The 14018-nt window shown below is 48.1% G+C and overlaps 1 protein-coding gene across 1 annotated transcript in view; it reads left to right on the forward strand.

Moving 5' to 3' along the window:
- Window positions 1–854: 854 nt before the first annotated feature.
- Window positions 855–14018, forward strand: part of LOC112862191 (integrin beta-3) — a 55371-nt gene continuing 42207 nt past the window's right edge. The window contains exon 1 of the mRNA XM_086687640.1: window positions 855–1007. Coding sequence (XP_086543766.1) covers window positions 941–1007 — 67 coding nt within the window. The 5' untranslated portion in view covers window positions 855–940. The remainder of the gene's footprint in view (window positions 1008–14018) is intronic.

Here is a 14018-nt window from a genome sequence, read left to right on the forward strand (position 1 = left end):
GGTTTGGTTTTTATGTCATTAGAACTACCAATTGCGTCAGGAGCACCAGCCCCAGCCCCTGGCGGTCTGCTGCTCACATCCACGGCGTTTTGCCCCTCTGAGCCAGCTGGTTTCTGGTCTTGGGAAAGACCCAGAGACCCAGGGGAGGGACTGGCGGGGGGGGGGGGGGGGGGGGAGGGAAGGGGGGGGAAGCAGAGAGTGGGAAGGAAACCTTGGAGGAAAATACGATAAAGCTGCAAAGCCTGTGAGTTTGCGTTTGGAGGAAGTGTATTGGCCCCTGTCCTGAAACGTTGATCACTTTCCATAGCAAGCCAAGTATTTGTAGAGACAGGCCCTTTATGGACATCATTGCTTACACAAGCTTGAGATGCGGTCTTGTCAAGAGGCTTTCTGGAAAACCAAAGTAACCCAAAGGGGGAAAAATAGTGAATAACGAAGGACTAGACCGGTGCTTGGCATAGAGTAAGCATTCAAAAAGTTGTCAAATAAACAAATTAAAGTGTGCATGAATGAAACTCAAGGTACAGAGGGAAAGTGCCCGGGAGTTCGGGTGAAAGAGAAAGCCCTCAGGAGGTGAGACTGGGTCAGGAGACGGGCCACAGGCTCCTGGCTTTTCTAAGCATACCCGGGATCCGGACGCGGACCCCGGGACCAGGATGTCTGCGGAGAACGTGCCCACGACCCCGCTCCGGTCCCAGCCTCGCCTCTCGAGGCGGGTCCCGGCCAGGCGGGGGGAGAGGAGCCGAGGTTTCCCACCACCCCCTTGCCGGCGCAGGGTCCAGAAAAGCGCCGGAGGGGAGGAAGCGCGAGTCGGCGGCCCGCCCCGTTTGTCCCACCCACCGCGTCCGCTCCCCTCCCCTCCCCTCCCGCTGCGGGAAAAGTGGCCGCGGGCGCCGCTACTCGCTGTGGGGCGGGCGCGGCGGCGGCGGCGGCGGACGAGATGCGAGCGCTGCCGCTCTGGGCCGCCGTGCTGGTGCTGGGGGCGCTGGCGGGCGTCGGTGTCGGAGGTGGGTGAGGCTCCCGCGCTGCGGGGACGCGGCTCCCCGGAGATCCGCGCCGCGCATCCTGCCGCCGCGGAGTCTGCGGACTCGGAGCCGGGAGACGCGCGGGCCGCCCCCACGCGTCTGCGCTCCGAGTGCGCGGGGCCAGGCTGGGCCGCCGGAGCCCGCAGCCGGGGAGCTTCCCGACCCCGCGGTAGCACGGCTCAGAGGCCACCTAGGGTCGGGTCCTCCAGGACGCCGGAGCCCTTAGGGGAGTCGGGCGCCTGCCCCCGGCAGCCTCGGCGCGCGCGCGCGGGGGGTGGCGGGCGCACCTTCGGGGCGGCGCGCATCGCAGGTGGTCTGGGGCGTGCGGAGGCCGGCTGGCTCGGGCCGGCGCTGCGGGCTGCGGCTTCCCGGGGCTGTTCCCGCGCGCTGTCGAGGGATGTGGTTGTAGCTGCTCGGATGAGAGTGTGTGCGCGCGCGGGTGTGCCCGCTCCTGCACATTCCTCTCTCTCCTTGGGTTACACTTTCTCCCAAGTTTTCTTTTCTTTTCTTCTTTTTCCTTGGTGGCTCCCGGCAGGAGCGGTTCGGAGGAGGGTGAGGGCTCTGGCTCCCACCCTCCTCCTGGGTCCTGGGTTACAGCAGTTCCTCCGCTTCCGGGATCGCCCTCCAGTATATGCCAGGAGCCACACCACGGGTCCCTGTTACTGGCTTCGATCCCTGGCTTTGTCTCTCCCGCTATTGCACACACCATGCCAAGGCGGTTAGCATGCGATTCGGCCTCATTGGACCTGGGGAGCGGGTGGAGGGGCAGAGATTACAGTCTAGGGATGCTGCCCGTGGTCCTTCCGGAGCCCTAGTGACCTTGCCAGGGAGAACTCTGGCTCCTGGTCCGCTAGGGCGTTCCTCTGCAGAGGACACCCATGTGTACATATATGTACTCTTAATGAAACCAGTAGTACTCCTTGTAAGACAAGTTAAATCCTGCAGAAGGTATTTAAAAGAGATAAGTCCATATCAAAGATAGCTCTTCAAAAATACTTTGATGACTGCCTTCAAGATCTTGTGTGTGTGTGTGTGTGTGTGTGTGTGTGTGTGTGTGTGTGTATGTGTGTGTGTATAAGAGATTATACAGGACAAGGCAACAATATTAAAAAAACACTTTAATGTATGGTTGACATACAAAAAGCTGTATTTATTTAATGTATATGACTTGATGAATTTGTAGATAAATGTACACCCAGGAAACCATCCCCACAATCTGTATGAATGATGTGATGGGGGAGTTACAGATCATTTATAGGGGACTAAGCTGTTTTTGCCGAAGCTTCCCATGCGATAGATGCTCAACCATGTCAACCGATGTCTTCAGCCTACAGTGAGCAGCCTGGTGACCATAGGACAGAAATACGCATCTCCAGCCTTGTGTCCTGGGAGGTGTTAGAGCCGCGGTTCAGATGCTGCCTGGTGTCGATGAGGGCAGTGGGGCCGCCTGCTTCCGTGAACTTAAAACATTTTCTTTTTACGTCTACAGCTTTCTGAATTTCTGAATGATTTCTGAGTCTAATCATTACATTCTTATAGTCTTAGAAGGAAATGAAGTAACATAAGGTAGAGCCTAGCATGGTGCAGGTGCCAGTATTAGTGAAGATGAGGAGTGTACCTGTCATTTTGGTGTCTCTTCCTCCACCCCTCCCTCCTGGTCTTTTTTGTAGATCTGGTTTACAGAGTTGTAATGATCCATATAGGATACCACCGCATTGACATACTTAAGTTTGCATTAAATATCCTTTGGGAGATCTGTTCACAGATTCGTCGTTGATTGGGATCATTCCAGCTGTTGTGATGGGTTGTGCTGAGCCAGCCCCAGACTCCTTCTGAGAGCCAGGGTGGAGAAGTATTTAAGAGCTTGCTCTCTAGAGTCAGACCTCCAAAATAATAGACTCCTGGTAAAAGCAATTTCAATTATGTTTATCTTTTTTTTTTTTTTCAACGTTTATTTATTTTTTTGGGACAGAGAGAGACAGAGCATGAACGGGGGAGGGGCAGAGAGAGAGGGAGACACAGAATCAGAAACAGGCTCCAGGCTCTGAGCCATCAGCCCAGAGCCGGACGCGGGGCTCAAACTCACGGACCGCGAGATCGTGACCTGGCTGAAGTCGGACGCCCAACCGACTGCGCCACCTAGGCGCCCCTCAATTATGTTTAAATCCCCTACCCCAGGGTTGAATCCCCCGCTGCTGGGTTGCAGGTGTTGTCAGATTCCCGGGGAAGCAGGAGGTTAGGATGAGAGCAGAAGAGGGTTGTTGGTCCACACAGTGTTGAAGGGACACACAGAAAGAGCTGGGTGGTGGCACAGAGAGGCTGTCCCAGAATAGGAGAGTCTGGTATGGGGAGAAGCGAGGTCGTTTGAGGGTAGAATTGAAATTTGGAATTTACATGCAAAGATGATCTTTCTGGCTTCACCCAAGAGGTATTGGGTTTTGTGGCTTCCCGAGTTTAAGTCTTTATTCTAACCTGAGACCTGAGGGATAACTAGTTTTGTTTGCTGTCACCATCTAAGTTGATTAGTTCTGAGTTGAAGTGCTAATTTCTCCTTCTGAGTTTATATCCTGGAAACTCTCCAGATGAAGCTTCTGCAGGAACCTTCAGGGCCTGGAGAGACATGGCAGGAAGGCTTGTTGGCTAGGGAAAGGGACAGCTATGGTTTAAAACCAGCCAGATGCGTGTTTAATTCTTGATTTTGCCTCTTATTGGCTGTGTGACCTTGGGCAAGTTACTTCATCTCTTGGGAATCTCAGTTTCCTCATCTGTAAAGTGGAGAAAACAATACTTCGATGATTATGCCAATTAAATGAGATAAAGGCACAAAATAAGCATTCAACAAATGGCATTTACTATTTTATTATTATTACCAGTTATTATTTTAGAGAGAGAGAACGTGAGTAGGGGATCGGGCAGAGGGAGACAGAGAATCAGCACAGAGCCCTACACGGGTCTGGATGTGGGGCTCGATCCCATGACCCTGGGATTATGACCTGAGCCGAATCAAGGGTCAAATGTGCAACCGACTGAGCCACTCAGGCACCCCAAATGGCGCTTACTATTGCCATTATTCCTATCCATGGTACCTACCATGTGTTGGAGACAAGAGCTATTACTGCTTCATGCAGGCATGCAACCCAGGCTCCCAGAATGAGACGATGGAGTCCCTTATCCCATACCCTTGTGACATTCCGCCATTGGTGGTGTGGCATATCTCAGCCACTCTCACCCAGCAAGAAGCCACAGAAGAGACCAAGGAGGAAAGAGGCCCATCATTTGCTTTATATACTAGAAAACCTTAAGTTCTGTCTCTGGGAAAAGAGGAAAGTGAAAGACATTCACAAGATTTCAGGTGCTGTGAGGAGAAGGACATGTCTGTTTTGTTCAGTGCTGTAGGCCCAGTGACTGGCACCCTGGCAGCCAAAATAAATACCTAGGGAAGGCTAGCAAAAGGCATCTGGAGGTGATGTGCCTCATTGCAAGAAACCCAGTATTTGAATATCTGCAATGATTCACAGAGGATCCTCCAGTGTTCCATCTGAGCATTCTGGAGATTTTTAGAATACAGCTGAGACCATGAATTCTTTGGGCATTTGGATCTCTGAACTATGGTGCCTTAGACCTCTGTTCTCAGGGGACCCTCTGTGGATTGTCTGCTTTTTTCCCCTCTCTCCTGGGAGGAGACACTCAGGAGGGAAGCTTTCTCCTTTACCTCCCTCAAAACCGTGTGAGTGGTAGAGATCTCCTGGGGACAGCAGAAGATGGGGTAAGGAGGCGACAGTGAGGAGGGGGAAAATGGATATGACTCTGGAATTTCCTAATAGAAATTCTTCCTCTATAACTCCCCACCACACTCAGGATCTCTGGTTATCATCCCCTCCCAGCCCTGCGAATCCTTCTGCCTCTGTTGGCAGAAATAGCCAAGAAGCATGCCCACAGGAACCACAACTCATGAATCAGCAGACAGATAATTAACTGGGGGAGTGACTGAGCAGCTTCAGGGATAAACCACTTGGCCTGAGCCAGCCCCCTCTGCTGCCCACAGAGCTGGCCTGCTACTTCACCCCATCGCCTCGCCTCCTTGCCCCTGAGCTCTGCCCGTTCCTAGATGGGAAGATCATTGTGTTTGAAGGAACTCGGTTCCTGCGTGCCAATGCAGGTGGGAGTGGGAGAATGATACTGTCTATTCTTCCTATGTAAGCTGCTGCTGTTTATTGCAACGTGAAAGTATCCAGCAAAAGAAATGTGTAAAATCTGCCTTTTTTCCCCATGTACATAGTGTCTCCGGGAACACTCTTTTTATTATTTGTTTATTTATTTTTTAGAGAGAGAGTGTGCACATACAAGCAGGGGGGGGGCAGGAGGTAGGGAAGGGGCAGAGAGAGAGAGAGAGAGAGAGAGAGAGAGAGAGAAAATCTTAAGCAAGCTCCACACTCAGCACAGAGCCCAATGTGGGGCTTGGCTGGGGGCTCCATCCCATAACCTTGGGATCGTAACCTGAGCCAATATTAAGAGTCAGACACTTAACTGACTGAGCCACCCAGATGCCCCTCTAGGAACACTCTTTTTAAAGTGAGGTTTACTGAAGGGTAATTTACATGCAATAAAATCCACCCTTTTTAGGTATATGGTTTTTTGAATTGTGACACATGTTTAATCAAGCATCCATCACCATAATCAAGATACAGAATATTTCCATCATCCCAAAAGGTTCCCTTGAACTCCTTTGTCATCAGTACCCTATCCCCACCTTTAGTTCCTGGCAACCTCTGATCTGTTTCCCGTCCTTACAGTCCTACCTTTAATGGAACGTCATATAAATGAAGTCATAGCCCATTAAGTCTGGCTTCTTTCACATAGCGTGACACATCTGAGATTCATCCATGTTGTGGAGAACCCCAGAAAGCCCAGGGGTTATCTAGGTCTACTTCATCTTCCTCAGGTGCTGAGGCGGTTACCCTGATGGGGCTCCTGGGTGGCTCAGTCTGTTAAGCGTCCGACTTCAGCTCAGGTCATGATCTCACAATCCATGAGTTCGAGCCCTGCATCAGGCTCTGTGCTGACAGCTCAGAGCCTGGAGACTGCTTCGGACTCTGTCTCTGTCTCAAAAATAAATAAAAACATTAAAAAAATTAAAAAAGAAAAGAAAGCAGGGGACCATGTGAATGAAACCCAGATGCAACTTTCCATTTCTAAATTTTCTAATGGGATCAATGCCTTTGAGCCATGTATAACCCATTTGATTTCCCCAGTGCTAACTAAGTAGTGATCTCTTCAGGATATTGGAGAGGACTTTGCAGCAACCAGCACTTTTATTATTAGTCTGGAAAGGAATGCGTATTTTGTGGCCAAATATGGTACATCACAATCCTTGTTAAGTAAACCTGGAGCTATTCTACCTTTTAAAATTTTTTTGTGGGGGTGGGGGCACCTGAGTGGCTCAATTGGTTAAGCGTTGGTCTTCACCTCAGGTCATGATCTTGTGGTTCGTGGGTTGGAGCCCCGCGTTGGGCTCTGTGCTGACAGCTCACAGCCTGGAACCTGCTTCGGATTCTGTGTCTCCCTCTCTCTCTCTGCCCCTCCCCCATTCACACTTTGTCTTTCTTTCTTAAAAATAAATTAAAAAACATTAAAAATTAAAAAAAATGTTTAATTAAAATTTTTGATAGCATCTCTGAAAATAATAAGTCTTCCTTCTGGTTTTTAGTCATATTCCCACAAAAAGACTAGTCTCCTTCCCCGCCCCCCCCCCCCAGCATTTCTTAGCTCAATTGGTGAAGACATTCAGACATTCAAGGAGAGAATGAGGTGATATGCGCTCATTTTAAGAAAGTCAAACATTGGAGAGTAAAATGGCTAGTTTCCCTTTAATTCTGTTCTCCCATAATGTTCAATATTAATTAGATGGTGTGTTCTATTTTTTTTAATGTTTATTTATTTATTTTGAGATAGAGCATGCCTGCTCGACCACAACTGGGGGGAGGGACAGAGAGAGGGAGAGAGAGAGAGAGAGCGAGAGAGAGAATCTCAGGCAGGCTCTGCAGGGTCAGCACACAGCCCCAATGCAGGGCTCGAACTCATGAACTGTGTGAGATCATGACCTGAGCAGAAATCAAGAGTCAGACGCTTACCCGACTGAGCCGCCCAAGTGCCCCCAGGTGGTGTGCTCGATTCAGATTTTCCTCCATGTATATATAATAATTCTCATGTGTGTCCCTATGCCTCTACCTAAACTTGTGCTATTTCTTTTTTTAAACTTACAAAAAACACCTCCTTTCATACAGAAAAAAAAAAAAGTCAGTGTGAAAAGATCTGCGGGTCGGAAACTGAGAAACCTATATTCGATTCCCAGCTGTGCAAGCTTTTTCATCCGTTTGCTGGGTGACTTTGCACAAGCCATCTTCCCCCTGAGCCTGGTCGGGCTCTTGGTGTCTCAGGGGCTGCAAAATGGAAGGAGATGGAGGGAGAGACTTTGGTTCACACCTGCCCCTCCTCACCTTCAACTGGAGAAGCTTTTCCTTTAACTAATTCATATCATGGAACTCCATGTAAAGATTTCTTGGGCGGGGGGGCGGGGAAGAGGGAGGTCTACAGTTAAAAACAGGCTTGAAAAATTTCGCACCAGAAGAGACCTCCAGAGGTTTGGCAAAAGGCACATTCAGTAGCTACTTTAAGAAGTCCCTGTAGTTAACCTAAATCTCTGTGCTAAATGGGATTCCTGGGTCGAGATCCACCCGTGGTTTCAAACCCTTGCTTTAGCCACTACACGAGATAAGCTCCTCCAGGTTAAACCTTTGCTGGAGCTGCGTTGCGGGGGGGGGGTGGGGGGGTGGGGGGGGTGGGGGGGGGTGTGACCACCTCTCCGAGATGAGGGGAACGTGGTGTCTCCGAACTGGGACTGCTACATATTGAGAACAGACCATACCCTGCTCTCTCCCGGGCGGTTCCTGAAGGGAGTGGGCCAAAGTCTATTCCTGAGTCCCCACTGGATTTCAGATTCAAAGAGGCTAATGGGTGCTGATGCTGCAGATGTCCCGGCTTGTAGGAAGCCTGGCATGCTCTGGGGAGCCTACATGTAGGTGAATGCCAGTGTAGAAAATGAGACAGGACTGAGGACATTCAGAATTAGCTTTAATTTTTTTTTTTTAGCTTATAAAAGTAATTCCGCTTGTTGTAAAAAAAAAAAAAAAGTTGAAGCAGTGCAGAAGTAGGATAATGCAAAGTACCAAGTCCTTTGTAGTCTTGTCCTTCAAGATACCCGCTGTTAATAGTTACTCCAGTTTTTTTCCCCCATGTGTGTCACCATATGCAGTTATTTATTCTTATTGTTATTTCTTTTTTAAAATTTTTAAAAACTGTTTTGAGAGAGAGACAGTACAAGCTGTGCAGGGGCAGAGAGAGAGGGAGGCGTAGAATCCGAAGCAGGCTCCAGGCTCTGAGCTGTCGGCACAGAGACCGACCCGGCGCTCGAACTCGTGAACTATGAGATCATGACATGAGCCGAAGTCAAGACGCTTAACCGACTGAGCCACCCAGGAGCCCCTCTAAGCATGTTTTATGTCAGTTTATATCTTTCCATTATTTATCCTAAGAGATATAATTCTTGCCAGAAGGCATGCTGTTATATGGATGTAGCAGAATTTACTTAATGGATTCCCTGCTGGCGGACTTTGGGATCATTCCCATGTATTTGCTACTACAAATAAAGCGGCAGGGAGTCTCCTTGTTCATTGTCTGCACCTTTGTTCAAGTGTTTCTACAGGTTCAATTTCTTGAACCGAAGATGCTGGGTCAAAGGACATGAATGTTTTACATCTAAATTGTAATAGGTTTTGCTGAGTTGTTTTCCAAAACGGTGGGAGTAATTTGCCTTCCTACCAAGAGGGGGTGGGGAGGGGTGGGGGTGGGGACCGTGAGGACCATTGCCTGCTGTCCGTACCCACCAGACGTGAGCTGGAGGAGGAGGAGGAGTAGCAGAACTGGACAGCTGCATGCCAAGGAGGTCACCAACAGGGCACTGCTGGGCTGGGCCTCAAACAGAGCTTGGTACCAGCTCGCTTCTTCTCTGTGCTGAGTGTGTCACTTGGGAGGTGGGGCCCGTGCTGATAACATTTTCCAGAGCTTGAGATGCAGCATTTGAATCAAGTATCTGTCAAGCTGTTAAGAAGAAATGGGCGTTTGTGCATTGTGTGAGTGGTCTTGGGCCCAGGGAGGCTAGGCCTCCTAGACTGGGAGTCACTCGTGATGCTTTCTGGCTGGAATATAGACGTCCAGGACTGGCGGAACCTTGAAGATCTTCTAACCCAACACTGTTTGCTTTACAGAGAAGGAGAAAGGGAGACCCTGACCCTCCCAAGGTCATACAGCTCATTTAGTGGCATTGGTAGGCTCTAGCCCTGGGGGCTCTTGTCTCCTGGCCAGTGATTTCTTCAGCATATCCTTTTAGAGGCAGAGGGTCCTGTGAGTCTGACCCTGGGGCAGGGCTGGGGCAGCGGTGGGGATGGCATTCCTAACGCAGGAAGCAGTTCGAGGGAAGGTGAGGAGAAAGGAAGCCAACATTTACTGAGCATCCACCACAGGTGGTTCTTCCACATAAATTATCTCATTTAATCCTAACAACGCCTGAGATAAGTACTATGTCCATATTTGGGAGCATGGGGAAAGGAAGCAGCCATTTGGGGTCTCCCGTGTTTGGCCCATGTGGCTGCATTAGGCCCTTTAAATACCAATGAGCAATTACGAGTCCTTGAGTAGAGAATACAAGAGTCACTGGTGTCGGAGCCCCAGGGAGATGAATGGGCCTGCTGGAGGCTACCTAGCCAGCGGAATGGCAAAGAAGTGGCTTTGGACCCGAGATCCCCTGCCTATAGTTCTGCTTGTTTTCCCCATCATGTTCACTGTCACGCAATAATAATGATCATTGATTTTACCACGGCTGCCCTATGGTGTTGCTCAGGGACTGGGTGTTAATGTTATATGACAACCATACAGAAGGTAGGACTCGGTCGGAGGAGGGGCCTTCTGCAGTGTTCTGTACACGGCTACCTCATTAACCCAGTTGGAGATGCAAACCAGGCATGATCTGGCTTTACTTACAAGGGCAGGGCCTACTGGCTGAAGAGTCAGTGAAAGGGTATGGCCGGTGGTGAAAACATTCGAACTTTGTCCAAGCAGGTCCACTTGCTAGGGAGCAAACCTGTCTTTCTACCGTGCCCCACATGTCATCCGGCAGTAAGTCCTTGGAACATGTCTAGGGTCTGACCACACTGTTAACACCATTACCATCCCAATCCAAATCCCTGCCGTCTGTTGCCTGAATTATTGTAATAGCTTCCTAACTGGTTTCTTTTCATCTTGTTCCCCTTAGGTCTGCCTTCCTTTCAGTGGCCAGGAGGACCTTTTCTCTCTCTTTGCTCAAATTCCTCTAGTGGCTTTCCATCATATGGAGAATGAAAGCCATACTCCTTACCATGGTTGTAGCTTTCTAGCGTTTTGGTCCCTGACTGCTCCTCCAGCCACTTCTCTGCCTCTTTCCGCCTCCCTCTCTCTTCCTGCTACTTCTTTAACAGACTGAAGTCCATCTCGCACTTGTGGATTCTTTCTGGAATGCTTGTCCCCTAGATCTTCTCATGACCCACTCATATCATTTTGAAATGTCAACTCAGAGAGGCCTTTCTTTTTTCTTTTTTCCCCCTTTTCTTAATTGTTTTTTTATTTGAGTACAGTTGACATACATGTTACATTAGTTTCAGGTGTGCAACGTAGTGATTCAACATCTCTGTACATTATGCTACATTCACGAGTGTAGCCGCCAATTGTCCCCATGCGACACCATTGTAATACCATCGACTGTATTCCCTATTCCTATGACTTACTCATCCCAATGCTGGAAGCCTCTGTCTCCCAGTCCCCTTCACCCATTTTGCCCATCCACTTATCCCCTTTTCCCTCTGGCAAACATTGTTTGTTCTCTGTATTTATAGGTCTGATTCTGCTTTTTGTTTGTTCATTAATTTGTTTTCAAGATTCCACATATAAGTGAATCATATAGTATTTGTCTTTCTCAGTCTGACTTATTTCACTTAGCATAATACCCTCTGGGTCCATCCATGTTATCACCAATGGCAAGATCTCATCCTTTTTTATGGCTGTGCAATATTCTAGTGTGTGTGTATGTGTGTGTGTGTGTGTGTGTGTGTGTGTGTGTGTGTGTGTATTACATCTTCTTTATCCACTTATCTATTGATGGACACTTAAGTTGCTTCCAAAGTTAGGTATTGTAGATAATGCTTCAATAAACATAGGGGTGCATGTATCTTTTTGAATTAGTATTTTTGTTTTCTTTGGGTAAATACCCAGTAGTGGAATTATTGGATCATATGATGTTTCTGTTCTTAATTTTTGAGGAACCTCCCTACTGTTTTCCATAGTGGCTGCACCAACTTACATTCCTACCAACAGTGCACGAGGGTTCCTTTTTCTCCACATCCTCATCAACACGTGTTATTTCTTGTCTTTTTGATTTTAGCCATTCTGACAGGTGTGAGGTGATATCTTATTGTAGTTTTGATTTGCATTTCCTTGATAATGAGTGATGTTGAGCATCTTTTCATGTGTCTGTTGGCCATCTGTAGGTCTCTGGAAAAATGTCTATTCAGGTCCAGAGAAGCCTTTCTTGACCATGTTCTCTAGAAGAGACTTCTTCCCCTCATTGATGTTATTCTTTTATTCTCCCTTTTTTTTTTTTTAAAGCATCTGCCACTGGTTGAAATTGTCCATTTTTGTTGTAAGTTTTTGTTTTTGTTTTTGCACTAAAATTTGAGCTCCACAAGACTAGGGGGCTTGTTTCGTTCCACAATATGTCTCCAGTGCCTAGGAGAGCTCCAGGCACAGGTAGGTGCTTCATGAACAGTTGTTGAGTAAATGAATGAATGAACACCAACACCACTGATGTATATTAGTATAAAAGTATAAAGCTGAAGTGGCCATGTTCCTATTATCTATAGATGGATTAACCATAGCAACATTTTCGTTCCAGAATGGCTTTTTTTTTTTCTCAATCACGTAAAGTATTTAAGGGTAGTGTTTCTCAAAATCGTGTCATATATGCTATAGAAATGCAAAACCTTTTTGTATGATCTTCTTAGGGGTGCTACAACTGTGGGGCTTAATGCAATGAACTTTATTCTAGTCTCCCTGGAGCCTAGAAAACTGGAGACAAGGTATCAGCAGGGCCCTGCTTTCTCAGAGACTTTGGATAGAATCTTTCCCTGCTACTTCCTGTCTCCTGGTGGCTGGTACTCTGGCATTCCTTTGCTTCCAGTTGGATCACTCCGATCTCTGCCTCTGTCATCACATGGCATTTTCTCTGTATGTTTGTCTTCACATGGTGTCTTCCCCCTGTAAGGACATCAGTCAGGCTGGGTTAGACCTCCCCTAAGGACCTTATCTTGGTTATATCTGCAAAGATCTTGTTTCCAAATAAGGTCACAGTGGTAGGCACTGGGGGTTAGGACGTCAGCATATTTTTCTGGGGGCACAGAATTCAACCCATAACACATTTTAATATTGGTAGAGGCAAATTATACACAAATGCCTTCTGATGTCACATGCCATATTTAACGAACTGTGATGCACTTTTTTAAATCTCTGAAATTATGGTACATCCTACATCCGTAGTCTTAGATATGGTGAAACGTGGAAATTTGGATTTCCTGCCATTTTGGGTGATGCTTCCTGGAGCTTTATGCTCAGAGGTGCGTGTTACCTTGAACTTCACTTTTCCCTTTCCCTTCCCCTTCCTTAGATTACTGAGCTGCTGCTACATGTAATGAAGGAACAAAAATAAAATAAACTTTCTTAGCAGATTGCTCTAAGAAAGCTCTAGAGAAACTTGTGGATCCATATGGCAGTTAGCATGAGATGTTTTGTTCTTGGATGACTCACTCAGCCAGGTGACTGCAATGGAAGATCAGGCCCCGCCAAGTCAGCCGGTGTCCCCGTGGACCTAATTGGGAAGTGACTAGTCAAAGGTCAGTGGCAGGGCTGGAGAGCCAGGCCAGACCTCCTTTCTGGCAGATAGTAAGACAGTCCGTAGTGTACGCAGTGTGGATCACCCTCCCTTCCCACTAAACACCTCTCCTTTTGACTTAGCCCTTTCCTGAAGCACCCTGGCTTCACTAGGGTGGCCCATTCCTGCATTCTGGCATCCTGGCTCATTGGACAGTGTGTCCTCAAAATAGCTCTCATTGACGCATTATGACTTCCACTTGTTCCAACTCCCTTCCTGGTTCCTCTTTTTTCCCCCATTTTCCCCATCCTTTGTCTCTCTTCTGGTTTTGTGAATTGGGCTGACATGCCAAACCACAGCCTTTCCTTCCACTGCTTTTCAGGCAAACTTCTTGGCGGTCTTGTCTATATTTTCTTTCTTTCTTTTTTAATGTTTATTTCTTTACTTTGAGAGAGAGAGAGAGAGAGAGAGAGAGAGAGAGAGAGAGAGAGAGAGAGATTGAATCCCAAGCAGGCTCCAAGCCACCAGCACAGAGCATGATGTGGGGCTCGATCTCACAAACGGTGAGATCGTGACCTGAGCTGAAATCAAGAGTTGGACGCTTCACCGGCTGAGCCACCCAGGCGCCCCTCTCTCTGTTTTCTACTTGGCCTTCTCCTCTTGGCCATCCCTCCTGGACTGGATTTTCGAACACTAATATTCCTGACTCCATTTAGAAGTTAGATCTGACAACTGATCATTTTACTGTAGTCTGATGCTTTCTGGCTCTGTGCTCCCACCACCCCCCTGTTCAGGGCATGCTCAGCAGTGTGTCTAGTGTCGTGTAGAAGAGTGGCTTCAGGGAAAAAGTAAGAAGAAAGTAAAACATTCACCTGCCTCAGACAGCTTGGGACTCAGGATGAAAACAGCAAGGACAAAAACGACAGCCACTGTAGCAGCAGCAGCAGCCTTTAGGGAGTGCTTCCTGTGTGCCAGCCCTTTGT

Source organism: Puma concolor, chromosome E1 (genome assembly GCF_028749965.1).
Source record: "Puma concolor isolate L17-30 chromosome E1, mPumCon1.1.hap2, whole genome shotgun sequence".
Lineage (NCBI taxonomy): Eukaryota > Metazoa > Chordata > Mammalia > Carnivora > Felidae > Puma > Puma concolor.